The sequence below is a fragment of the Papilio xuthus genome, unplaced genomic scaffold (genome assembly GCF_000836235.2).
Source record: "Papilio xuthus unplaced genomic scaffold, Pxut_1.1 DF825946.1, whole genome shotgun sequence".
NCBI classification, from domain to species: Eukaryota; Metazoa; Arthropoda; class Insecta; order Lepidoptera; family Papilionidae; genus Papilio; species Papilio xuthus.
In genome coordinates, this window is record NW_013532703.1 from 3,497,817 (window position 1) to 3,524,071 (window position 26,255).

General features: G+C 31.2%; 1 protein-coding gene and 1 long non-coding RNA gene across 2 annotated transcripts in view; one reads left to right on the top strand and one right to left on the bottom strand.

The window, feature by feature from the left end:
• Positions 1-3,849: 3,849 nt before the first annotated feature.
• LOC106124103 (uncharacterized) overlaps positions 3,850-26,255 on the bottom strand; it is a 28,126-nt gene continuing 5,720 nt past the window's right edge. The window contains exons 2-3 of the long non-coding RNA XR_001228183.1: positions 15,347-15,564; positions 3,850-3,883 (exon numbers count right to left, since the gene is read on the bottom strand). This is a non-coding gene — a long non-coding RNA (uncharacterized LOC106124103). The remainder of the gene's footprint in view (positions 3,884-15,346; positions 15,565-26,255) is intronic.
• Positions 12,029-25,054, top strand: LOC106124102 (motor neuron and pancreas homeobox extra-extra). Its single transcript, XM_013320562.1, has 5 exons — positions 12,029-12,245; positions 13,427-13,994; positions 14,283-14,504; positions 23,650-23,807; positions 24,669-25,054. Exons 2-5 carry the CDS (start codon positions 13,466-13,468, stop codon positions 25,029-25,031), a joined length of 1,272 nt encoding a protein of 423 aa, XP_013176016.1. The 5' UTR covers positions 12,029-12,245; positions 13,427-13,465; the 3' UTR covers positions 25,032-25,054.

A 26,255-nucleotide genomic window follows, 5' to 3' on the forward strand; every position in this document is an offset into this window, starting at 1 on the left:
ATAAATAAACATAAAAAAAATAGTATAAAAATTGCAAATGTTACCTTATAAGTTTTTTTTGTTTGACAGTTAATTAACTTCCTATATGACTAATGATCTAAAATCCATACATATACTATTTTTTTTAAAGATAATTTTTGTTATTTACTAAGTGCAGTCCGCTGTACGGAATTCTGATTGGAAAATCTTACTTTTCATTTTACAGCATTGTAACTTCACAATTTTTAAGTTTAACATATAGAAATACGACTTCTTAAAATTATTTTGATATTCTGTTTTGTAGATCTACTTTTTTGCACTGATCTATATTAATGGATAGGCTATCGCTTGCAAATTTGATTTCGTTCCCACTTAAACGCGACTGTTGACGTTCTTGACAGTTAATTCCATGTCTAATTAGTTCTTATCTTCACCACCGATACGAACCGGAACCAACAGCGCCAAAATGGCGATAATCACAGAGGCACGAAATACCACAGTTTATAGCCTGTCCAAATATAGAGATCAGTGACTTTTGTTATAATCGGGAATAGCGATGAGAAATGTTTCCATTGTCGAAACACTGGCACAAACATTTGTCATTGTTTTTGAAAAATCTGACATGTTTTAATAAAAGTGCTTGTGAAGACTCACGGAAACAAAATGGCGGATGTTTGAATACGTTCACAACTCACTATTGTGTTAAATTACAGATTAAAATAAAATTATAAAGAAATATAGATGTGATTAAATAGATGATTAAAATCTTTCCGGCTTCAAATTCTTCGCTGCTCCCGTACAAAATATATGTCTAGGTTTATATTAAGTAGAAGGAATCTTCGGACATGACAAGATCTCACATAAAACGCGAACTAGTCATTTTTTTTAAATAAAACACAATGCGAAGCATATAGACTTAGTGATTTTTTATTTCTTTAGTTTTCGGATGTCCGCAAGCTTCCTTCCGCTGTTACGGACATCGATCTGTTATTATTCCCTATCTTTTTTTTATAAGGTTTACAGATTAAAAAACGTGAATTAAAACGCCACAGGATGCGAAAAGATTAATATATTCTGACAGAACTAAGCGCAATGTCATCATAGCTGTCAGATGGCTGTCAAATTTCAGCTTTGACAGATGTCACGCGGGGTTACCAATTGGAAATAAATGTTGTAATTCACGTTCCTTATTCTCGTAATGTTTGTTAATTATTTTATAACTAAGTTTATCTCTTACTTAAGGTAGTTTGTAATTTTGTTAAATCGCAAATGTACATTTGAACTTTACTTAAGAATTTGTTCTTAAAAAAATGACTCAGAATACAATTAAGCTATTATTTAATTTCCCATCTTCTTATAAGTAAGTTTGGATCAACATTTGCGTTTTAACATCATTTAGGTAACTACGAAGCGGCGTTGTACAATTAAGTTATTGAAAAATACATATTTTTCGGTTAAACTTAACGTAAATCGTAAGTGTAACTTGAAATATTTTAGGAGTTATTTTGTCTTGAGTGTTAATAATTATACAATAGCTTTTTAAAATGAAAAATAAATATATAAAACTGTATTGATTTTTTTTAATTTGCTCTTGAGTGTTGATTTTACTGACTCTTAAAATATTTTACGCTATTCCTCAAATGGTACAATAAGTTAATTTAAAAGCAAGAAATAACTCATGCATAGTAGTCAGTTGCTTGGAGTCTTCTTTATTGCGGCCATTTCACTGAGAACATAATAAAAATATTACTGTTTGTCTGTCTTAATACCACTGATAGTAAAAAATATTCATATTGACAGTGTCACACACACACACCGTTGGTTTCCGAGACCAAAATATCTATATATAACATATTGTCATCCTTGTCATTATCTTTGACTAAACAGAGATAACAATATGTTTTAAACGGAGATTTTGATTCAGAAACCCAGGGTTTAATATCGGTAATTGCGACACTTTGAATGTTTATCAGTCATTTTGAAATTCAAAGAAACAATATCAGTCAGTTTTACTAGTATCAAATTTAGTTTTCCCGTCGCCGTTCATATCGTCAATGTGAGATTATGACAGTGGCACTGTCAATGTCAAAGTAACTTAACTTTAGTCATTCTCAACGTCAGTGTCAAAGCAACATTGAGCTATGCAAGAGATCGGATTCGTCATCCTGTCTTACATGTATAAGTTTGTATGTAGTACGCGCTGCACGGCTTTTATTATAGACATACAGATATATAGATACATCAAAGAAATCTTTTAAAAAATATAATATAGTTAAAAATTTTTGAACACCGATTTTCTGGAATAAAACCAAACCATAATAAATAATAAATTCAAAATATATTCGACAATGTAGTCATTGGCAAATTGACTACCAACATTACTTTGACTAGCCGTGGGTTTCTGACATCGAAATCTCTTTATAAAACATCGTCATCCCTTTTATAATCTTTGACAACAGCGATAACAATACGTTTTAAACTGAGATTGACTGAGATACCCACGGTAAGTTGATTCCATTTGACGGGATAGTTATAGTTAAGCTCTTGTTTTATTGTTAATTGGTGTATCTTGTTGTCTGTAAAGTTAATAAAAGCTGTGGCGTCAGTAATTATAACCAAAAACGTGCGCCGTTTCTGGCTGAGTCGTGACATGAATGCAAGATGTCCCTTAGATTGTATAATTTATATGGAAGTTTATTGTAACTTGTAGAGTATATCGTTGTTAATATTAAAGATTTTAGCCTATATATAATGCGTTTTATTTTACTCACCTTTATATTCCTGTTATTTAACCTGCAAGAAAATGATGTGATTAAACTGTTTGTTTCTATATCAAACAAACGCAAAACGTATTTGTGTTCGCAAATTCTAATATCGAATTAAAATTATTCTTAAAATGTTCATTGAAAGTCGTAATTTTTGCAAGAAAACAATGCGACAATCATATTAATTTCTATGTAACGACATTTACTAAGCCAGCGCGTACTATCTTTCGACCACATCATCACTTATCGTAAATCGTATTTGCGGTCAAAGGCTGGCATGTCCAATGTTTAAAAAATACGCATGCGTATGGAAAAACTAAGATATGTGTACTTTACTATGATGTAGGTAATATATAAGAACTATAAAATGATCTAGAAAAACACCGATAATACATACATAAAGCGATATTCTCTATTTATAATCGAGATAACAAGAGTTAGATACGCTATATTACGGTCACATTTGCTCGATAAAATACTAAATGAACCATAAATATAGTGACATAAAAGATTTTATATCATCAAAGCTCCGCACATAAACCTTTAATATTGCTATTAATTATCCATTTCTATATTCTTGAGCGAGATAACGATCTCATCATATTTAATTACAAGACTAGGCTATAAATCTCGACTGACTATAGGGGATGAGATGTTGAGGTTATTTAACTTGTCTGACAACTTAAATTTTACAATATTTTATTATAAAAAGTAACTTAGCAAGCGGTAACCGACGAGAATATAAAAAATATTAGCTGTCGCCTGCGACTCTGTCCGCTTGGAATTGAAAGGAAAAACATGAATAGTATGTATATATCCTATGCGTTCTTCCAGACTATGTTTTATATATATGTCAAACTACATCGCAAACTGTTCGGTCGTTCCAAAGATACTTTCAAACAAACATCCATTCATCCATCTTAACATTCGCATTTATAATATTAGCAAGAAGTAAGATTAATTGCATGTAAAGTGTTAAGATTGCACATTGATATTTGCTTCACTCCAATTCTCCACTTCAAGAAGCGAGCCTATCACCACCTCAAAGGCCGGCAACGCATCTGCGGTTCCTCTGGTATTGCTGATGTCCATGGGCGTCGTTAAACACCTCGGTGTTCCCGCTGCTCGTTTGTCCCCTTCTGTTATAAAAAAAAAATTCGACGATAAAAATATTATACTTTTAAATACTTTTTTCTGTTTAATTTTTTAATCAATTTTAAATTCGCATCATCCTAAAATTTTGTAACAAGCGCAAAAAAATGCAAATACAAAAGAGAGTCCAGGAAACAAAAATAAAATCACTCTGAATACATCCCTGGTCGCTCATCGAGGACAACAGAGAGTTGATTAGCGATGCCGACTCTACCTTCCTTTTCTCTCACGTTACTGAAAATAGTCTGTCTCTCACGCACTCGACAGTAGCTCTACCGCAGCCATTGTTGATGCCGCGAAATCTTGGATCCATTTACGAAATATGTTTTTATATGCCAATACGAATATATTAATTAAATTATAATGTAATTCCAGAGCTTTTTGTACATAAAAGCTTGCGAATTACAATGCGCATAATTTAACATTCACATTTCGATTTTACTACTGTTATTACAACGATGGTAAAAGTAATATAGTGTATACCACATATTTACGAGTACATTTGTTTTGCAGACACGAAACAGATTAAAACTATTATTTATAAAATATTTAGAATTTGAACAGATGTTTGTTAACGCTTTCAGTATATAAACGCATCTAAAACTTACATTTTAATAAAATAATCAAGCGAGTAATCATTAATTCTTATTCTTAACAGTTAGTTTAACAATTAACTTTATGGAATTTAATTAAACTTCAAATTTTGTCATCAGAGAAACCGTACTCGCGCCCACCTTCTACTAATTTACACCCATTGCCTATACTTATGTACACTAAGTTGCGTGCGTCACCATCTTTAATTTGTTCTTCTCGGCATCTCTTTTATAGTCAAGGAGTTTTTTTGTAAACACAATGCAGACTAAATGTTAAAATCAATTACTATTATAGGTGCATTTGGCTGCAAAAAAATAATAAAAATAAGTATTGGATGATGTGCATTTCGTTTCAAGTACTTAGTCGATATTTAATAACGTCTTAGTAACAGTCTAACTAAACATAGTAACTTTCCGTATCTTCACAGTTACTACGTTCTAATCTTAATAAATTAAAATAAAAATAAATTGCTTTCAGTACATTCAATTACAACAGTAGAAATTTATTTAAAAATTGTTTGAAAAATACTGTCGATTTTCTTTTAACGTCTCTTAGACTATATACGACATACGTACAAGTCGCTCCACAACGCCGTCGTCGCTCGACTCTTAATTGCAATAATTAGTGAAAATGGGCACTTATTGCAGTCGACGCGCGGAATTGCCAGTCTCTGCCAGATAAATGGATCTCTGCCTGTCTTTTAGGGTGTGAAGACACTTTATATTATGTTATGCTTATATTTTAATTTTCGTACTTTAAACGACTTGAACACTTTTCTTTTCAAATCTTAAGAATTCATAGGTATACTTAAAAGTCGAAACTGGGAATTAACGAAATTAATTTTATGTAAAAAAATCGAATCTAAAGTCACTTGCAGAAATATCTATTATCCGCTGATGGATATTAAATATCTTTTAAAGATAGTAAAATTGAGCAGGTTTTTAGTACAACGAATGTAATACTACAAAATCTCAACGTTATCAATAATAAAAAATCTATAACATAACCAAAAAATTAAAGCCTACCTTTATAATATCATATATAATTACAAGAATTCCTAAAAATACGAACTAAAAATTAAATGAATATTACTTGTTTCGAGTTCGTCCCTGCACTCCATCCAATTAGCGATCAGATTAAAGATATGCCGGGGGAGCCATTACCCGGCGAATTACGCTCCACGGCCGCCCGCGCCACCCCCCACCTACCCTCGCCCCGGCACGCATCGCAAGTCATGAGCTTTCCACGAGAGACATTTGAAAATACAAACTTTTCTTCCCATTCTACGAAAAGAGCTACTTCTATAAAAAGATCACGTAAGTGATGCAACTCTTTTCGTCAGATTGGTCCTTGTTTTTAAGTAATAAAATTATGGTTGCATTTTTGCGTAAAAAGCAAGCCATCGATATGTATTGTATAAAAAGAGAGTGAGCTCCGAATTATAAATTGTTGAATTTACTTAAAATTATATAACTTAATTAATAATATATATAATATATTTGAGTTAACCAAAGTTGTAGTAAAATTAATTATTAACAAATTATTTATTAACTTATTAAGAAATAAAAGAATAAGATCAATACGATTTCATAATTTTTTAAATTTGCGTTTATACATTTAATTATTTTAGTGGACGTCATTGGTAAGGCTCTCATGTTTTGGACCAAGCGGCAACTCTCTCAGTTTCATCCCCGGCTAATTGTTTTAATCGCACCCACTTACCTATCGTTATGTATTGTTGTACGATCCGCTTTATATACATCAGTGTGTACGCACCCTTATATCTTGAGGTCTGCCGTCTACTCACTTCTTTACTTCTGTAATGAAATACAACTTAAAGATAATTTATCTTTCTTTTTTTAAGGAACATTTATAGATTTCTGAAACCGTCTTTTGTTATTTGCTCGATGACGTCATCGTGTCATTTTGTAACAAAATATCGTAATCAAAACAATTTCCTAACACGCGTTATCTGTTACTGGGATATACAGTAGCACTTAGTGTCCATTAGCACTTAGTATATGATAATATATCCCGGCTTACTTCATTGTATCGTATTAAACATAACGAAATAAACGCAACCCTATATTAGATCGAGGTTTAACCGAAAACTATCGTAGCATCGGGCTACGATTATCAAAACTGGCATTTTTTTAACGATGAAATTTTTTTTTATCTATTAGTACAATAAAACAATTGCAACCTATAAAGTAGTTGTTTTTATGATTTTAAAAGACGAAAGCTTGTCCGCAAGATTAATAACTATTTTAAACATAGTTCAGCGACCAAGTACACCTCATTATTTTCTTTATTTTAGAATTAAATTAAAATTATTTTTGTTGCTTTTGTTCAAATATACTATCGGACTAATTCGTCTTTATAAAACAGCGACAAACAAACAGTGACATGCTGTATATGTATATAAAGAGATTATGAGTATATCTCATTGCGGTAGCCAGTGTTTACCTTCACTTAGCGTCACTTACTGTCAATTAGGCAACGTTGATAAAGCGATAAAACATTAAAAGCGCATGCGGAAAAAACAACTGTTAGAAAACTACCGAAATTATTTGTAGATGTTCAAAGTTTAACACAGAGACATAAACTAAATCTTACTAATATAATAAATGCAAATATTTAAATAGATGGATGTTTGTTTAAAGGTATCTCAAGAATGGCTATATTGATCTCGCTGCAATTTGGCATAGATGTAGAACATAGTGTGGAAGAACACATTAAGTTTTTTTTTAATTCCGCGCGAACGGAGTTGCGGGCGACTTCTAGTAGGTCATAAAACTAAAGTTGGTTATTTAATTTACCTCAATGTCTCAAACAGAAGTATTTAACTGAATTACTGTTGAATTCAATCTGTAATTAGTCTCTAATTGAGTTTTTAGTGAGGATTAGGTATATGAAAAAATACGCGTTAAATGTCATCTTAGGAAACCTCTGAACGCCTTTGAATATTGAAGTCAGATTTAAGAAACAAAAGATGTATTTAATTTGATTGTATAAGAAATTTACTATCTGCTTTCGGTAACTTTTTAAATTGTTGCTGGCTATCGCAGTAGCTTTAGTTAATAATTAGCTAATCATACCTAATTTACGGTAATAAAATTTAAAAGGGTTGGTATAATTTGTGCACGTAATCTGTGCAATTAATGTATTTTTTATGATTACTATTATATCATTTGCAAAACAAACGAGACTCAGCAAAATCGAGAAAAATATTAATTAACAATCTTGATTAATATCTGTCTTTGTGTAATGGAATATAATACTTAAGTTTCGATCAAGTTAAGAATATCCTCCATACAGTTTCTTATCGTAAATTTTCTCTAGGTTTACTTTCAAATCTTTACTGTACCGAATTCGAAAGTGTGGGAAATGGTAATAAAAAATAATTATATAATATTTATTTAAAGATAAGCAAATGCGTATATTATTGCACTATGAATTTCCTTCTATTTGAATAGACTAGAAATCATTTAAAACGCTATATTGATTTGTGGTGCCTGTAATTCACCAACCTGTTACTGTCAGAATTAATCTATGTGTTTACTTTGAACTATGTTGACCATACAGTCAACTCTAACATGAGACTTGTCCTAATAAAATAATTTCTTAATAATCTTAAAAGAAAATTAATAACAGAGTCTGCAAAGTATTTAAATACTTCGAGAGATTTAAGTCGTAAAAAATGTCCTGATATAATTCAATTTTAGCATTATTTAAGGGACAAATAAATGTTGTTTAAATTAATATTATGTTATCAAATAACTAAGTCCGAGACGTAACTTAAATACAATGTTAAGTAGGATGACGCCTACTTACGTCTGCTTCAAATTTCACGGCACGACCTCAACAAAACTGTTTTAAAAGGCTGCATTTTTAATGAAATATACCGAGATCTATAACTTTTGAATTGACAAGGGAGTAGGTAATATTTAAAATTTTATAAAATTATATCATAGAAAAAAATATTGATTAAAATTTAGGTATATGCCTGCCTGTAAAGCGAGCATGTATGTGTCATGTATTCGTATATTAGCGTATATTTTGTTTGGATTTGAATCGTTTGAAATTAGACTATCCGAGACGTTATCAGCGAAGATGCGTCTCCTACCCAGTCGCGTGTGAACGTCCGCGGTCGACTTTATCGCCGTATTTTGCCAAAACACACAAACAAACACGCAGAGAGTCAACATATTATGGCTTCGATAAGCTATGGTGCTGTGGGAAAGCACTTCATAATTATTCCTATACACAAATATTAGTTTAGTGAAAAGTTTAGATCGTTCTCTTTAAAGGAAACTATATAAATTACTAATTCTGCAGTTTATAATATTGCAGAACACATTTAAACGTCGTTAATGATCTTCATGGATGAAAAGAGATGCGATAAATATATGTAAAATTATCAGTACGAAGTAAACCAAAATCAAGGATGGTATTAAAGTTTTTTTGGAATTTCCATCGAGTACCAAATTGCAGTTTTTAAACAAGTATCTTAGGTTAAATACTAACTTAAATCATAAGAAATACTCCGTTGGTCCGTGGTCCATTATCAAGTGTTGTTTAGTATAAATCTTATCGTAGTAAAACTCACATATTTAATTCAATTTGAGCAAATATTAAAGAACAACTAAGAGATATTGAATTATAAGGGATATGATTGGAGCAATACAAAAAATTATAAAGCAAATAATCACATCCTCATTTTATCGGACACGAATGTCCACCAACAAGTTAAATAATGTCGTAACGAGCGACATTATGTTATCACAAGATAATGCCATCTCCCAACATCTCGTAGTTCACAATCACACCGTTAATTTATGAATCATCGACGCGCTTGACACATGTCTAAGATGACGTCCGTTCATCTGACACCTGTCAAAGATAACGTCAGTTAAGTGTGAATTATTTGCTTTTTAAAAGCGTGCTTATCTCCTAGATTTGTGGGATTTCAGATAATCAATATTGTTAGCATTTTATTAGAAATTTGAAATACATACATATAAGTGTATTAAATATTATATTGGTCCAAACTTCTTCCATGATCTGTATTTTTTTCTCTTTGTGGTGAAATAAAATGTACTTATGTAGACGTTATTTTTTTTCCACACGCATAAATATAAGAATCCCAAATCAGAATAAGTTACAGAAAAATGCTTACATTTGTTCCCCTTGTGCTACGCATAAAACAAAAACGCCGGAGCAAGGGTGCATACTTTAAGAACAGAAACACTATACTAAGGATTTTTGACTTAACACAAATACGCACAATCCATTATTCTTTTATTTTATTTTTCTTTGACTGATCTTTTATTACGGTCAAAAATACGCTAGAGAAGAGCAACACGCTTTTCATAGACCTAGGCTAGGCATACAAAATATTATTTATAATTTATGGTTGGAATAGAACTTGCAAAACAAAGCAACCGATATCAATGGTGTTCTTTGTTCTTTTAAAGAACTTAACACTGGTAGAAATCACTTTAATTCCAAATATATACGTACAAAAAAATAAATAAATGTCACGTTTAATTTTATACATTAGTCAACACCCTCCGACTTATTTCATCTAACAAATGGAGTAAAATTAATTCGGGCCTCTCCAAGCAATTTGGGAAACATTATAATCGTATTTAAACGTCAAGAGTCCAATTTGCGCGCGAAACTTTGTCCATAAATAACGTCCGCCATGTTGTTTTTGCGTTAGGAGCCACCGAGGCTGTACTCTGTCACGCTTTTACTGTCTACTTATCTTTTTATTTCATCGAATACGTTATTTAGAGTAACTAATTCTTTATAATTGACGTGTTCCTTATATTTTATATAAAATACGAAGATTAAATCCGTACCTATATGTTCACAATTCATACGATGTTAAGAGCCTACATCGATTTGGACGCATTTTGTTGCTGAATTTCCATATTATTAAGGCTTTATTATTGTAAAGGTTAAGTTAATAGTATCATGTTACTACTACGAATAAAAGTAGGGCGTGAACAGCTTACGGTTTCAGTTTTACAATAGAATGGCACAAACCCTGGCGCAAAAATCAAGAACTCAAAGTCTATTCGCTTCGGCGTAGTATTGTTAAAATTTGCATTTACAACCGAAAAGGATTACTAACTTTATAAGGCTAAAATACATTAAACTTATAATAAAGTCGTAAGTTAAATAAAACATGAACATAATTGTACACATGTTTACGGGTACAAGTGTTAGTACAAAGCAATCTATTTAATTCGTTCGGCGGCAACTGCATTCGGAAGTTATTCATCGCTTGAAGTCAAACCTATAAATATGTCAAAGAAAAACCCTACATCTCTTCTCTGTCTTTGTTGTAAAGCAAAGTATCCTGCCATCTTTATCCGCCGTTGGCGCTATTGGCTTGAAAACTTCTCGTTCCGCCCCTCATTACAGAGACAATGGAGTGAGAAAAAAGAAATAAAATATATCCGTCCTTGTCTACCGGCTGCGTTCAGAAAACGTGTGCAAACGTTGTTTTAAGTAGAAATTTCTTCGCCTAATGAAATTATTTGATTACTAAAATTCGCGAGCGCCGTATGAATTTGATTGTGAACAGCTTGTAAGGATTTATGGAGATTTTACATTCTTGAATTTATGTAGACGTGTGTTTTTAATGAATTGAGTGGGTAATATACGTTTTATAAAATGGAGTATCTATGAATATATCAGGGCTGGGACTTGAAATATATTTATTATCTTAGCTTTAAATAACAAAATGTTATTGACAAATGTACCGATGATTTTCTTTCATTGAATACTGAATGATAAAAGTTTTGAATCTACTCGTTACGTGGAGTAAAATATTTAATCTTTATTTATTGCATATTTTAACTATTTTAGTGTGTTTAAGATGTAATTTTAAAAAAAATCAAATGAAAACTCTTTTACTTAAATTTATCGTAAATATTAAATATCTTAAGTATCGAAAGTACTAAGCCTTTATGGAAAATCCAATAAGAACCCAAATAGAATTTAAATCAATAACGCATTAGGACTGAAACATTTCTATATTAATTGATTTTTATGAAAAGTTTAATTCATAAGCGTAATATTTAACAAGTAAAAGAACACAATTAAAATCACATATTATTTCGTGAAAATTACTTAAGTTTTATTGTTAGAAACAGTAGTATATTTTCCGTGCAATTATTTTCAGTACAAATGGCCATTAAAACGGTAAACGAAAGCTCTAAAGTGTTCAAAGTCCAAACAATGCGGAATTCAGTATCGCGGTTAAAACCAGTACTCGGCTAAGTCATGAAGCCACTCGTACGGAAATAACATCGCTTTCAAGAGTGAAAGAGACGACCGAAATACAAAAGAGATAGCCGAAAAAAGGGTGGGGCGTAAACACTTACCAGCAGCAAAGGAACTTCGCACTTCAACTACATTAAAGCATCGAAGGGTCGTGTTAAGCTGGCAATACAGTAACGCCCCGTCGTTTTGTCCACATACGGTACAATATGGGACGATAATGGGCGATAGCAGTCGCTTTAATAAAATAATCCAGTTGTTTGTAACTAGTGCTCGGGACTGGATTTCAGACAGAGCCGCGCGCCAATTTTGACAGATCGTGTTCTAATTTTATTTTTATTTTTAATCGGTTTTAAACTAAGTGGCCAGTATTTATTTAAAGAAATATTAGACAATTTTGTGATGTGTTTTTAAACGTGTGTTGCTAAATATTTTTATTGAAAATTTAATTATAAGAAGGTAAGGTAAAGTTGCTTTCGAAATAACTTTGATAAATTTAGTCAAACGTTTTTCGAATACAAAAAAAAGAATAAACACGTCATTATAAATTAAATTATATTTAAAACCTCTTTACTTGGCACCTTTGAACTTTGTGCATTAATTTTTAATTTCCTTGCCATAGATATATAACCTACTAGTTGTGACCCGCGATCTCGCGGATATTATGCATACATAGATGTAGATAACAGTCAGAAAGAATACATAGGTTTCTAATTAAGCCTTTTTTAATCCCGCACAGACGGAGTTGAAGACTACAGCTAGTAAAAAATAAACATAAGAAATGTTTACAATTTTCCTTATTAGTCAAAATTTCGGACAACAAAGACATCTTGTCTCGCTTTTTTTCGTTCGCTTCGGATTAGATATCTGTAGGTTTTATATTTCTTATTTACGATCTAACGGTTTAATACACATTTAATAACGTCAATTACAATTTCTTAAAGTATGTTTTCTTTTGTGATAGCCGTCAATGATTGCAACACGTATTACGTGATTTTGAATTAAAAAAAAAAACATTCTTTTTTTTCTTGAAAATAAATTCATTAAGGATTTAAACTTTTCTCATAGCTTCTCTATTCTTATTATAAAAAACCGTTATAACACTGCATAATGTATTATATATTCATATTTACGTAGTATGATTGGGGTTATATAGTTAGAAGCAAATAATTTGGACAGTATGTTTTAATATCGCGTATCTGATGACGTCGCGTGTCGCGTCTCCATTCTACTCGATAACAGAATATTAAAATACGATGATGGTTTTATTACCAGTTGAGCTCTGATATAACTTAATTAAGCGTTAACCACTCTATTATTTTTTTATCTTTTTAATTAAATTTGATATTATTGGTATGTAGACAGCTAACATTTGGGAAATGTAAGGCGTTATTAGTCAATTTAACGCAGTGTTATTGGAAAGGCTTTTCCGAAAAATATTTTTCTTTTGTATCGGGAATATATTTGACTATTTAATCTAGTTTACAGCTAGGTTGTAGTTGAGAGTTAAGACATAGACGTTATTTGATTAACCGTTGTTATGTCTGTTTTTTTTTTAAGAAAATGAGCTTGACAAGATGATTTTGTACAGTTGATTTGGCATTGGGAATCCACGGTTACAATGTTTAAATCTATTTCAGGTCTGTAATGAAATATATTCAATACATAAACTGAAGATCATGTCATCGCAAATTCTACCTCAAGCTATGTACCGCCGCGACTCCGACGAAATGCAAGAAAAACCACTGGAAATAGATCAGGATTCGAACCCCGATAGAAGCCAATCTAACAGCCCGAAAAACATGAAGTATTATAAACATATTGACGAAGATAAAACAATAATAAATCAAGGAAAGAAATCCTTTTGTATCGACGCGTTATTATCACGTCATATCGAGCCCGAGACATCTATACAGGACAAAATGGCTCAACAGAAATATCTATCGTTTATACAAAATAAGAATTACATCGCGAGATATCAGAATGAGAATTACGAAACTCAGATAGAGCAGAATACTATAGATAGATGTCAGAATCGTGGGGAACAGGGGTTCGATAGAGTGGAGAGTGAGAGTCCGCGGTCGGGACAGAGCAGTCCTAGGAGTGGTACACCGGGGTCTGATGACGGGAACAGATCGGAGAGCTACAGCCCTCCGATATCCCCGGGTGTCGAGGGTACGGCTGAGGAATATGAAACCTATAGACCTGGTAAGTTACATAAAGATCTATACAGTAAAATCCTTTTGGTTTAATTCATTTTTTTTATTGATGCATTTGGACGTTCATTGTTCTTTGTCGCATTGAATTCAGATACACAATTTTCCAATTTCTTTTCATTGCGCAAAATAAAGATTGCATTTAGCCAGATTTGAAAACGTCCGATGTGAGTTTGTGGTAAAAAATAATTGTGCAATCACACCGCACACATTGTAGAACGTGGCCTTGTCATCTGTTTCTGACATACTAGCGTGACTAACATGAACATTTTTCCTTCAGGTATAATTCCGAAACCTGGCCTACTACCGCAGAATCCCGCGCTGGTCGCAGCGCAGTCTTCGCTGTTCAACTACCCGCAGCTTGCGCAGCCCGGGGCTATGCCCCCGGGGGCTCCGCTACCGTCCGCATTTCACCACCCCGGTGACCGCGTCTTACATCATATGCAGCTCGAATGGTTGGCAAGAACTGGAATGTTTTACCATCGTATACCGGAATTGGGAGGTAAGTAATTAAAGGCTATATAATAACTCAGTTTATTTTTTGTGTAAAAATGTTTTTTTTTTTCATTTAACTAAAAATTATGTTAAACTTGTTACTTTCACAGAAAATGAATAGTTTAATAGCTTACTTGATAACAAATCTAGAGTAGTTATTTTAATTAAAAACTTATGAATTAAGTTTGAAAGCGCCTAAAAACGGAATAAGGAAAACAATAAATAGTTCTATAAAGTTAAAAAAAAATCAAACTATAAACAAACGTGATGACTCAATGTTTTTGACCAATTTTTTTTACAATTATAATTAGCTTAACTTTTTAACACTACCAAAGCTCTCCCCTATCATTTTGCTCGGTTTTCCGATGATTGTTACTAGGGGACCAGCACAGCACATGGCGCTGTTTAGTGTTAATTGATCATCAAACAGAGCAACCTGCACAAAGCCGAGGGGCGACAATCTTTATTTATATGGGACTAGTATAAATAGTTGTGCATTTTAATAGCCTTAATAAGTATAACTTTTATTAAATGAAAGCAATGTAGTTTTTAAAATTTGCCAAACATATTCTTTGTACGTTGCCAAGTATAAGGATGATTATTGGGTGGATGGAAGGTTCATTCTACTTTACTTTTTTTTATAAGAGAAGGGGTAAACGAGCGGCGGGAACACCGACTATGAATAATATGACTTTTAGTCTTTATTGTTTTCAGACTATTTTCTATATCTATGCTAAATTATAGCTAAACCCCTTTAGCAGTTTTAGAATTATCTTGAAACAAACATCCATCCATTTAAACTTTTTGATTTATAATATTAGTATAGTTTAATAATGTTAGAATCAATACCTTTTAAAAGTTGAATAATAATTTTGTGGACATGTCATAAATACGGTTTCGTAAGCTTTATCCGAGCTTGGTACAGTGGGTAAATCAGCAAGAGAATTAAGTCGGTATTTGCGAGCGCACCCTCCACGCCGCTATGTTTGCTGTCCACACATGTCACCTGTTCACATTTGACACCCCTTTCATCTACTGATCTCACACACCAACGGTCATGTTTATATCTGAAACAAATCAGAGAGCAATATTTATAAAATGTTTACCAAATTATTATTATAAAGCGCCAATAGCTAATGGTTAGGGTACGGATTTCCGATCAAGAGGTCGCAGGTTAGGATGCAGCAGGATAGAGCTAAGTTGGAATGGCAACAATATTAGTAAATTTGAAAAAAATCTCCTAATATCTAAAAAAAATATTTTTGTTATATACGAAATTTTAGAACACATAAAGATGTTAAAATGTAATCATATTATTGTAATTGTAATAAACATAAATATATCTTAAATCTAATCTTTGTCTCATCAATCATACATTTAAAATCGAGTACGTCTTCCCAAGACATATTAAATCCAAGTAACACGATAACGTTCAGCATCCTATAGAAATATGTTTATCTTAATAAAAGTAAGAATCAAATGATAAGGTGAACAAAATTCGTGTGAATAATATACAATGATAACGACACACCTCTTGATGAAAGTCAACGAAAAATTATATTTTGTGTTACTTTGGGTTGTTTTGTTTGTTTTCTAAATACTTAAAAACTATAACAGTTATTTGATGTAATTATAATTCTAATTCACATCGATAGACTTTCACACTTATATTTTAGCTAACTGTAATAACTAAAAATTAAAAAAAAACTATTCGTTAAGTCGATACAAAAGAACCCAAACTCGGTGAGGTTGTGTCGTTTCAATGCGAAGCTATGACCACAATCCAGCGTCATCATCTGGTCAGCACCATATCATCATAATATTGGATTATCTCGCGATTTATACACATATGAGATAAAAATTTCAACTGATTCAGTAATCGGGAAGTTTCAAATTATATTTACAAAGATAACAAACATCGGGACGAGTAAAACTTTAAAAAGGCTTGAAAATAAATGAGCCAACACTTGCTTAAAAATCAGTTGGTTTTAGATTCAATGTATGCCTCTTTATTACTGTATTCTATAATAACTTAATAATGTAATATAAAATATATTACATGAAAAAACCGCTTTAAAATGGAGTATAAATGGCGGAAAACGCTCATAAAAAAACGATATGACTAAATAACAAACTTCAGTACAACGCTGAAATAAGCAGCGGAAATTGCGTGATGGATTAGATTGTAAAGATCATTGATAATATCTTGTTTTTATATCAGAAATCTCTCAACATCTCAGTATTGAGTTGATTGATAAATTACGACACGAAATGGGGCATTTCCGGAGATAAAAAAATACTGTTTTAAGAATGATCTGATAATTCTTCACTTGTTGAATGGAAGGATAAGAGACACAATCAAACAACTACACTTTTGTTTAAAATGATAAACTGTCTTTTTTTCCTTTTTCTTTTTTTTAATATTCATTATCTATGGTTAAGCATTTTAATTTCATTACTTACTAGCTGTCGACTGCGTCCGCATGGAATTAAAAAAAAACTAATTAGTAGTCTATGTTTTCTTGCAGACTATGTTCTATACGTATGCCAAATTTTATCGAGATCCATTCAGTTTTTCTGAAGATACTTTCTAACAAACATCCATCCATCCATCAATCTAAACATTCGCTTTTATAATATTAGTAAGAAGCAAGATGTAAATAATTAAATTTGAGGGTTAGGTTAGTGTGTGCAACAGACTACATTTTTTTTCTTTTTATCTTTTTTTTCTATAATCTATGGACGTATAAGTACGTTTCATTATGAATGAACATTAAGTAAAAGCACCATTTGATGGTTACAGCTATCACATATGTCGGGTCGGGACACCGCTTTAGGGCCCTGGATGGCATTTTATTGGCGGGGTGTTGAGTGCAAATCTTGCGTGATTTATTCCCCAGAAATTAGGGCCTCGATCCATTAACGTTAAAGTGAGCAATAAAATTACTTACCGACATTTATTACTAAATTACATTTCATATTATAATTTAAAAATTCAAATAGTTTCAACTTAATGTAAATCAATAATATGTAAAATTTATTACCTACTCGTAGTTTTCATTTTTTATTGTAAAAATATAAATTTAAGTTCGATTAGTTAAGCTATTATGACATATTTATGTGAATGTAACTTTCAAATCTATTTTCTTTTAATTTAAAATCTTTTTTAAATAGTGTGTAGTGTATAGTCTTTATTATTAAAGATTTCTCTGGATATCAAACATCAATAACTAAATAAAATATTTTTATTATGTAATTTTTAATATAATTTATCAAATTATCAGTCAAATTTAAACCTTATCAATAATATACATAACGCCTATAAATATAGTAATTATCTCCCAATTAAGTCGAGACTTGTTAATTAAAACATTTTCCTTTTTGATCTGATTAAAAAATTTACTCATAACGTGGTTTGGGATTTCGAACGTCAAAAGTCCTGGACAGACTGCGGTTTTATAAATTTCACTTTTGCGCTTTATTTTCAAATTAATATATTATAACTTAAAATTTTATTTACATACTTAATACTAGCATACTTATATAATATTATAAATGCGAATGTTAAGATGGATGGATGAATGGACGTTTGAAGGTATTTCCCGTACGGCTCAACGGATCTCAATGAAATTTGGTATACATATAGAACATAGGCTGGAATAACACATAGGCTAATAGGTATGTGCTTTTTAAAATTCATTGAATAGATTTTGAATTGATAGATAAAAACATGAATCAAGAAAACTTTATTTTATTTGCTACGCTTTTTTATAATTTCTACTACAAGTTTTGCTGCTAATTAACCAGTTTTAAATTTAACATATCAAAAAGACAATAAGTAATATATATTAGCATTTAGGATTTGCAGTGGCAGTGTGTCGTCATTCAGCCGACGCTGGAGGCCCCAGGGGAGCCTAAGCCAATTATCAGGCAGCAATTTGTTCGCACAAACAAAGGGTCTGTGCGGCCCTTGACAAATTAGATCCACGTGTAGAGACGCGAAGGAACGTGGCATTATTTTATCGATATCTTGATAATTGTTTTTTTTTAATTTTATTAATAGTCAATTATTAAGTTTTTAAAGATAATTACCGTATGATAGTTATTATAGAACGCCTTAGTTTTCTCCTTAATCTACTACATTCGTTTTATTTTTAATTATTAACTCTAACACTATAAATATATGTCAACTTTATAGTTTATAGTAATTTTTCTTAACCAGTCCTTGCAATATATTTTTTTCACAAAATTTATTGACAAGTACGCAATTACAAAAAGTTATCGACAAGTCATCAGTACAACACTAATTAAGCGTAGCGTTATGTCGGAAAAAGGGACAATTTACAGTGGATTTTCAGTAAGGAATCTATTTAATCAGTACTGGCCGAGGAGTGGTCATTATGTTTGGCCAAAAGTATTTAATGGACTCGTACATGTATGTCATGAAAATAATAGGATTAAAACATTTTGAGTCAAGATATCGATGTATTTTAAACAGTAAAAATAATTAATAAGTATTCCTTTTTATTTAAAGTAGCCCTTTATTCGACCACGCCTTAACCTAGTTCTAGAAAAAGGACCAATGTTCATTAGATTATATACATAAATGTAATTCCGCAATCCCGGTTTAGTTTACCGAGTCTGTTTCATATAGAAGTTTGAAAAGTAACAAAGGAATAGTTATATCTGTTATGACAAAAAAGTAATTGTATATAACTGGTATGAATAATTTAAGCAAATAAGTAAATACATGTATTTCATAATACATAAATAATTTACAAAGCCGTTAATAATTAAGAATCTTTGAGAAACTCGTTGATGTCTTTTTCTTCACAGTTTCAAATTAGTTACATTTACATCGCCAACTTTGTGCTAAATTTAAAATTGGTCTACAATAAGACATACAGTACTACTTAAGTACTGTTAAAATAGCCAACGTATTAGTACAACAATATTAGTAAACAAAGTCTAACTGCCACACACTTTAAGTGTTCGCTAAGGGAGCCCATACTGAAGGCGACTGTAAGTAATCATTTTAAGATTCAGTATAAGGCTTAAAATTTAATTTACTTTATCAATTGTTATCTAGTTGGTATACAACTATAAAGTGCGTATGCATTTAGTCACGCCCTCTAGCCACCAGTTTATGTACTCAAGAGGTGTACAAACGACGCCTACATTTATCACTTTACGTAAGGAATATTGAAGTACGGAACACAACCTTGTACCATGACATTCATTATTTTACGGTTATTACCGCTTTGAATTATACTTAACATAAGTAAACAGCGTTCATAGAATAACAGACTTTAAGTATTTCCAAGACAAAGATTAAAAATTTTGAAGACGTAATTTGACTCTTACTATAAAACGTAACTGAATTTTGATGATTATTTATGTAGTGTAAAGCCACCACGATTTTTTGTGATAGACGAACTTAAGACTTTAGATCTAATTTGCCATTTTGTTTCATTTTAAAATATGTTCTTTATGCATTGTATTTTTTTCATAAGCTAATTATAAAATATAGTGAAGTTTTATTGCACAAAGGATGTTACTTTTGCAAACGTGTTTAATAAGAAAACAAGGCAACAAAACATTAAAATTTGACCAGTTGTTACATCCTCCATCGAAGAATTTAATTGTTCGAAATTATAAACAAACAAATTAGCGAACAATAAACAGAAATAAATTTCGCGCCCGCTCTGAATTAAACGACCCTCACTTTTAGAGCATTAAACTAATCACCCCAATAAATATTAAATAAATACCACCCCTCCTTAATACGTCCAAATTATAATGACCTAAACGAGTTGGTAATTTCAATGCTAGCACGTATCTAAATAAAATGGTAACTTATAGAGGGTGATTTTTTTCTATTAAAGGTTCAACATACGATCAACATGTTAGTATTTAACAAGTTAGGGGATGGTCACACTAATTTTACGCTTGATTTGCAACACACTATTTAATTCCCAAAACTCCATGCATGGCAGATAGTGGCAATATATTTATTGAAAATTAATTTTAGTATTTTTCACATCAAATTAGTTATATTTATTAATTATAATTATCCTACTAAAAAAATGTTCTACGACTAGTGTAAAATAATTTGGAAATACTCTAAAAAACGATTACTAAAAGGGTCACATAAGTGAACGAGTCAATGGTAGTCAATCGTTATACCCAAGAACATATAGAATAAATATTGTACAACCACGTTTGTACGTATAATTATTAATAACTGTATCACTTAGTTAGATTAGAGCAAACACAGACGCACGACAATAAAATTACGACGCTCCGCTGAGCGCAAGACTTGCAATCAACGTAATTTGATTTATCTGCCGGCCCCCGCCCGCCGCCGGCGCCGGGAGCCCCAGTCAAGATATAAACAGGCCACTTCATGTGTTATTACATATTTACTTTTATATGTTGAAATCAGCTGATTATATAAATACGAAGTATGTCTAAAGCTAATTGTCTTGGTATCTGGCATATTCAGTAAGAAAAAGATGTCGCGGATGCAATTATTTGGTCGAACTTTGGTTAAATACGATTTGAAATAATTAACTATTTTATACTGTTAAAAAAAATTAAGAATGGAGATCTAAAATGAGAATGTGGTCTTAATCTTATTAATGCAAATATTTGGATAGTTGGATGGATGGATGTTTGTTAGAAGATATCTCCAGAACGGCTGCATGGATCTCGGGGAATTTTGGCAACGATGTAAGAGCACAAAGGCTACTAATTAAGTATCATTTTAATACAACTAAAGTTATAAACAAATCTCGCTGATATACTGCATACAACATATCACTTACTTTACCAAACATTGAAAGTCAAGTGATGCCTTAACTTTGCCTTCAATATCGGTAGCGTCTTCCGATATTAATGTCTTTCGCGAGCACGACTCTACTTCCAATTGGCTGACATACAAGATGCTCTACTTTGATTATCTACATAACTACTTTTATTGATGATTTCTTTGTATTAAACTTATTGTATTTTAAATCTTGGTTATTTAATAGGCAAGTTATACTGCCGTTGCACAAATAACTTAATATGTAATTTATTACCCATAATCTCATCAATTGACTTGGACTACAGTTTTTTTTTTATTTTACTAATATAAATACGATTTAGATGGATCTCTAGAACGGATGAATGAATATCGATGAAATCGTAAAGATGTTAAGTTTATTTTTGTTCCTAATTTCGCGCGACGGAGTCAGGGGCGACAGCAAATTATGATACAAATGTTCAAGCGTAGTAATTTGCAAGTTATTTATAACGCAACTATATAAATATACGAATATAGTTTGCGACTGCTACGTCTTTTGTTGGTGAGTTGCGAAAGTCGATTTTAAGCTTTTAAACGTTGCTAATATAAGCTTTGAAACGAATATAATTTACTATAGTAGAGCATCTTCCACGCTGAACTTCAACGGTAAGAAAGATTTAGGTGGTTTGCCGGCGGAATACAAGCCAGCGATTACGTAGAATTTAATCTGAGGACGTTAGGGCTTTTTTATTGCACGATAGATTTATTGACGACGTTTGTGCCGATATTTGTACCAAAAAAATCTGTGTCTCTAATACGCTTCATGAAAACACTTTAATATGAATTAAAATTAAGAAGACATTAAAACAACAAGTAACTAGAAACATACACAATTACATTGATTTTTATAGTAATAAGGTTGTCGTATTAGAGAACTACAATAATACTGGAACACTTCAAACAACCATTAACAGTTCAAAGAAAAGTCACGTACGGTCAACATGACAATCTTTATTTGTTGATTTTCAATTTGGACTCTTAAGCACGATCTTCTCTTAACTCGGACGCGTTCCTTCGTTTAATGTATTTTTAAATATTTTTTTAATGTTTAAACATCATCCAGAACACGCCGCCATTTTAAATAAAAGACATATTTAAAAACCTTTTAAAGCGTTTAACAAAGACATTGGCCACTGCAGTTATTGCTGCCACTAAAATTTAAAATCATAAAATAAAGTTCTTATCTATCGACGCTGTATTGCATTTTATGCTTAAAGCCATTTATACTTATTAAAGTAAAAAAAAAACAATAACAATTTAACACTTTCTTGTGTACAGAATATATTTTAACAGTAATTCATAATACCATTAAATATAGAGCTTTTATGGATATGTTTTTTGCTAAAAGGAGACTATCAATACGTCACAATGACAGTTTCCCGCCGAAAGTTGACAGATGCGTGGATTTGGGCGCGCATTTATCGGCTTGTGCAAACACAACCAAATGTCGCGTCGCGGCCAATCCTGTTAAGCTAATTGATAATTATCATTTTTATAGGCTTAGTATTGCGGCGGCGCGTTTTGTGTACGATAAATTAGATTCGTAATTTCAATTCCCTGATGCTTATCAATTGAAATGAAACGCTTGAATGTTGAGTGTTACATTGGATGTTATTGAGATGTGACTTATTTGACTCGTTTACTATTTATTGAGCCATGACTCTAGTCATGTAATTTAATAATTCCATTTGGATTAGACATATACTAATATGCGAATCCGTCGCACATCGTGGTTTTAAACAAGTTTTCAATGCATAAAAACAAAAACAAAAATAAATTCTGCAAAATGTCACAAAAAATTGTGAGTTCCACGTATTCTCAATTTATTTTAAGTACCTGGATGACCGGTATTTTTTTTTAAATTGTGTTTTTTGGAAATTATATTTAAATACGAGTTACTAATAAAATGATGAAATATGAATAATATTTTCGATTTTACCGATAGAAAAAGTTAAGTTTATGTTCAAGTTGATTATCGATAAAACACGAATAACATGACATTTTCTAAAAATGATTCCTAGATAGATCGATTTATCGCCCCCGAAACACCCTATATACTAAATTTTATGAAAATCGTTGGAGCCTTTAAAGATATAAAATTAAATACCACGTAAAAATTTGAAGAAACCGCGAGTCTAAAAATGACGCTACGATAAATTAAGTCAATTTCTTTTAAATAAAGAATACAAAGTCCTTTGAATTTGAACCGTTAAGGAACTATTAATGATCTTGTATGGATATGAAAATAAATCAAACTCTTACAAAAGACTTCAACGATTTCTTTAACAATGATTTTATTTCGCAGGAGCACCTCACGCACTGCTCGGTAAGACGCGGCGACCTCGCACTGCGTTCACATCACAACAGCTCTTAGAACTGGAGAAGCAATTTCGTATGAACAAATATCTATCAAGGCCCAAGAGATTTGAAGTAGCGACCAGTCTTATGCTGACTGAAACTCAGGTATATTTTTATCATAATATATGAGCTTTAGAGGCTGAAGCTTAAAAGGTTTCGAATTAGGTGGCATTTAATATTATAATGTGTCACAACCAATTAATCCGCGTGTCAAAATTGTATACTTTTGTACATAAGTACTAATTCTCATTTCTTAATATTGCGCAATAAAATAAAAGAAAACAACGCAATTCAATTTTCTAAACAACGTCTTCATAACAATAAATATTTGCTGAAGTAATTTTGTAACAAAACTTGACACAATTTAAAATGTTTTTGTCATCACACATAAAACAACCTTTATTTGACACTAGCAAAATGTCAGTGTGAGCGATGCTTTTGCCCGGATTTGAGCTTACAAATGTCCTGACAAGATTATGGGGGAGGAGAACGTTAGCCATAAAGTTTATTGCATGGGGCGTTTCGTATGGGTTTAAAGATTAATCTCTTCGCACCCGCGGGTACAGTTTTTGCATTTTGATGTATTACGCTGATGTGCTGTAATCTCCAAAGTGGTTTGGTACAGCGCAAAAGGTAAATCGTAAAAACAAAGAAGTTTTGATACTGATAGCTAGATTATATATTTTGGATTAAAATACTTATTTATTATTTATTCGACAATACTCGACCCATATTACTTACTAACATTTAAATAACTTTTTAATACATACAATATTTATATAAAAAAGATATACTAGATAGAGATAGATAGATAATACTTATGTTGTTTGAAAATGATTTAGAGATGGTGAAATAGATTTATTACACTTTTTAAAAAATAAACGATATTAATAAATTTAAATAGTTATTTTAATGTTCTGAATTGATTGTTCTTATCAAATTTAATCGAAGTATTTTTGTCTTTAGGTAAAAATATGGTTCCAAAATCGAAGAATGAAGTGGAAACGATCTAAGAAAGCGCAACAAGATACGAAAACAAAGGACGGTCACGTAAGTCATCAAACCGAAGAGAAGAACAAACAGAAGGAACTTCCTCTACCACAAACCGAAACTGAAAAACAACCACAGCAGCAAATGGCGGCAGATTTGACAGCTGTCAAGCCTCCACAAATGCTGGATAGGGACAGAATTATTGCGTTAGAAAGGGAAAGAGCTATGGCCGCGGCGAATTTCAATTCAAATTTAGAAAACAATAGACGTGGATTGGTCGTTCTAAACCAAGATGGCGCTAGACCTGGCATGGACATGTTTAGGCCGTATGTAGTATGAAAGTAGAAAACTTTTTATTTGTTATTTGTTGTTTTTATAAGATTTGTCTGTACATTTATAAATGGACAGACTCGATGGTACTTACTAAATAACATGTACTTAGCTACCTAGTAATAGTAATATGGTTTAGTATAAAACATTTTAAATTCCTTAAAAATGTATTATTTTTAATAATATCATGCAAATATGCTTTATCTAGTCAACATAGTATTTATGTTTTAGAGTTAATTTAATAATAAATAATGTAACTATATATATGTAAATATTTTAAATAGTATTTTAATTAAAAACGATTTAATTCATATTGATTTATTTTAGTCACAATTTAATTGCAACGTTTTATCTTATATGCAGTTTTAGAAAAGTCTTAAATATGATTTCTTTAAAAGTAAAATTGTTCCTAAACTAACAAAAGGCATCTTTAAAACCAGTATTATTTCTTAGGATAAAATGTTTTGGATTGTCTTTATTCCCACCAAGAAACATTTTTGTTTTAGCTTTAATGTAAAAAAGTATAGGTATAGGTAATGTGCATTTAAAAGTAGAAATAAATATTATAGATACATAAATAATTACGTTATGTATTATTTCTTTTATAGATAATACAGTAATTTTTAAAATTTTAATGGTGATTTAAATTACATATTAAAGTCATTAAATAAAAAAGTGATCAATAGAAAATTAAAAATTAAAAGCAATCGCTCTGAAATATCATTTTATTTTTTCAAATTATAACTATCAAAAAGTAAAACGAATAAAGCTATTTTTCATATCGATACATATTTTGCTGTTGTTAATTTCTTGCAATTAAACAAAATTGTTTAGAATAATTCTAGATCTTAAACTTAATTAAGCAAACGGACTAAGTATACTACATACTATAATATAGACATATAAGTTATATGTGAAGTATTTGTATGATATAAATATTAAATAATTTGACTTCACTTAATTGTACTGTAAATTATTTATGTGCAAATGGATTAAAATTATAGTTGCTATGTTGAAAAATATATGTTTTCTTTTACTTCATACCCTAAGTTGACAGCATTTAAAAAAAAAGTAATCAGCGGTAAACAAAAACGAATGAAAAGAGAATTGAAAAAGGAATGGAATTCGTATTTTATGAATAAAGGGTTTAAAAAGTATGTGACACAATGTGTACAAAATGGCAACACTTTATCCTTCTTATTTACAACTTTAAGTGTAAAATAAGTAAATGAA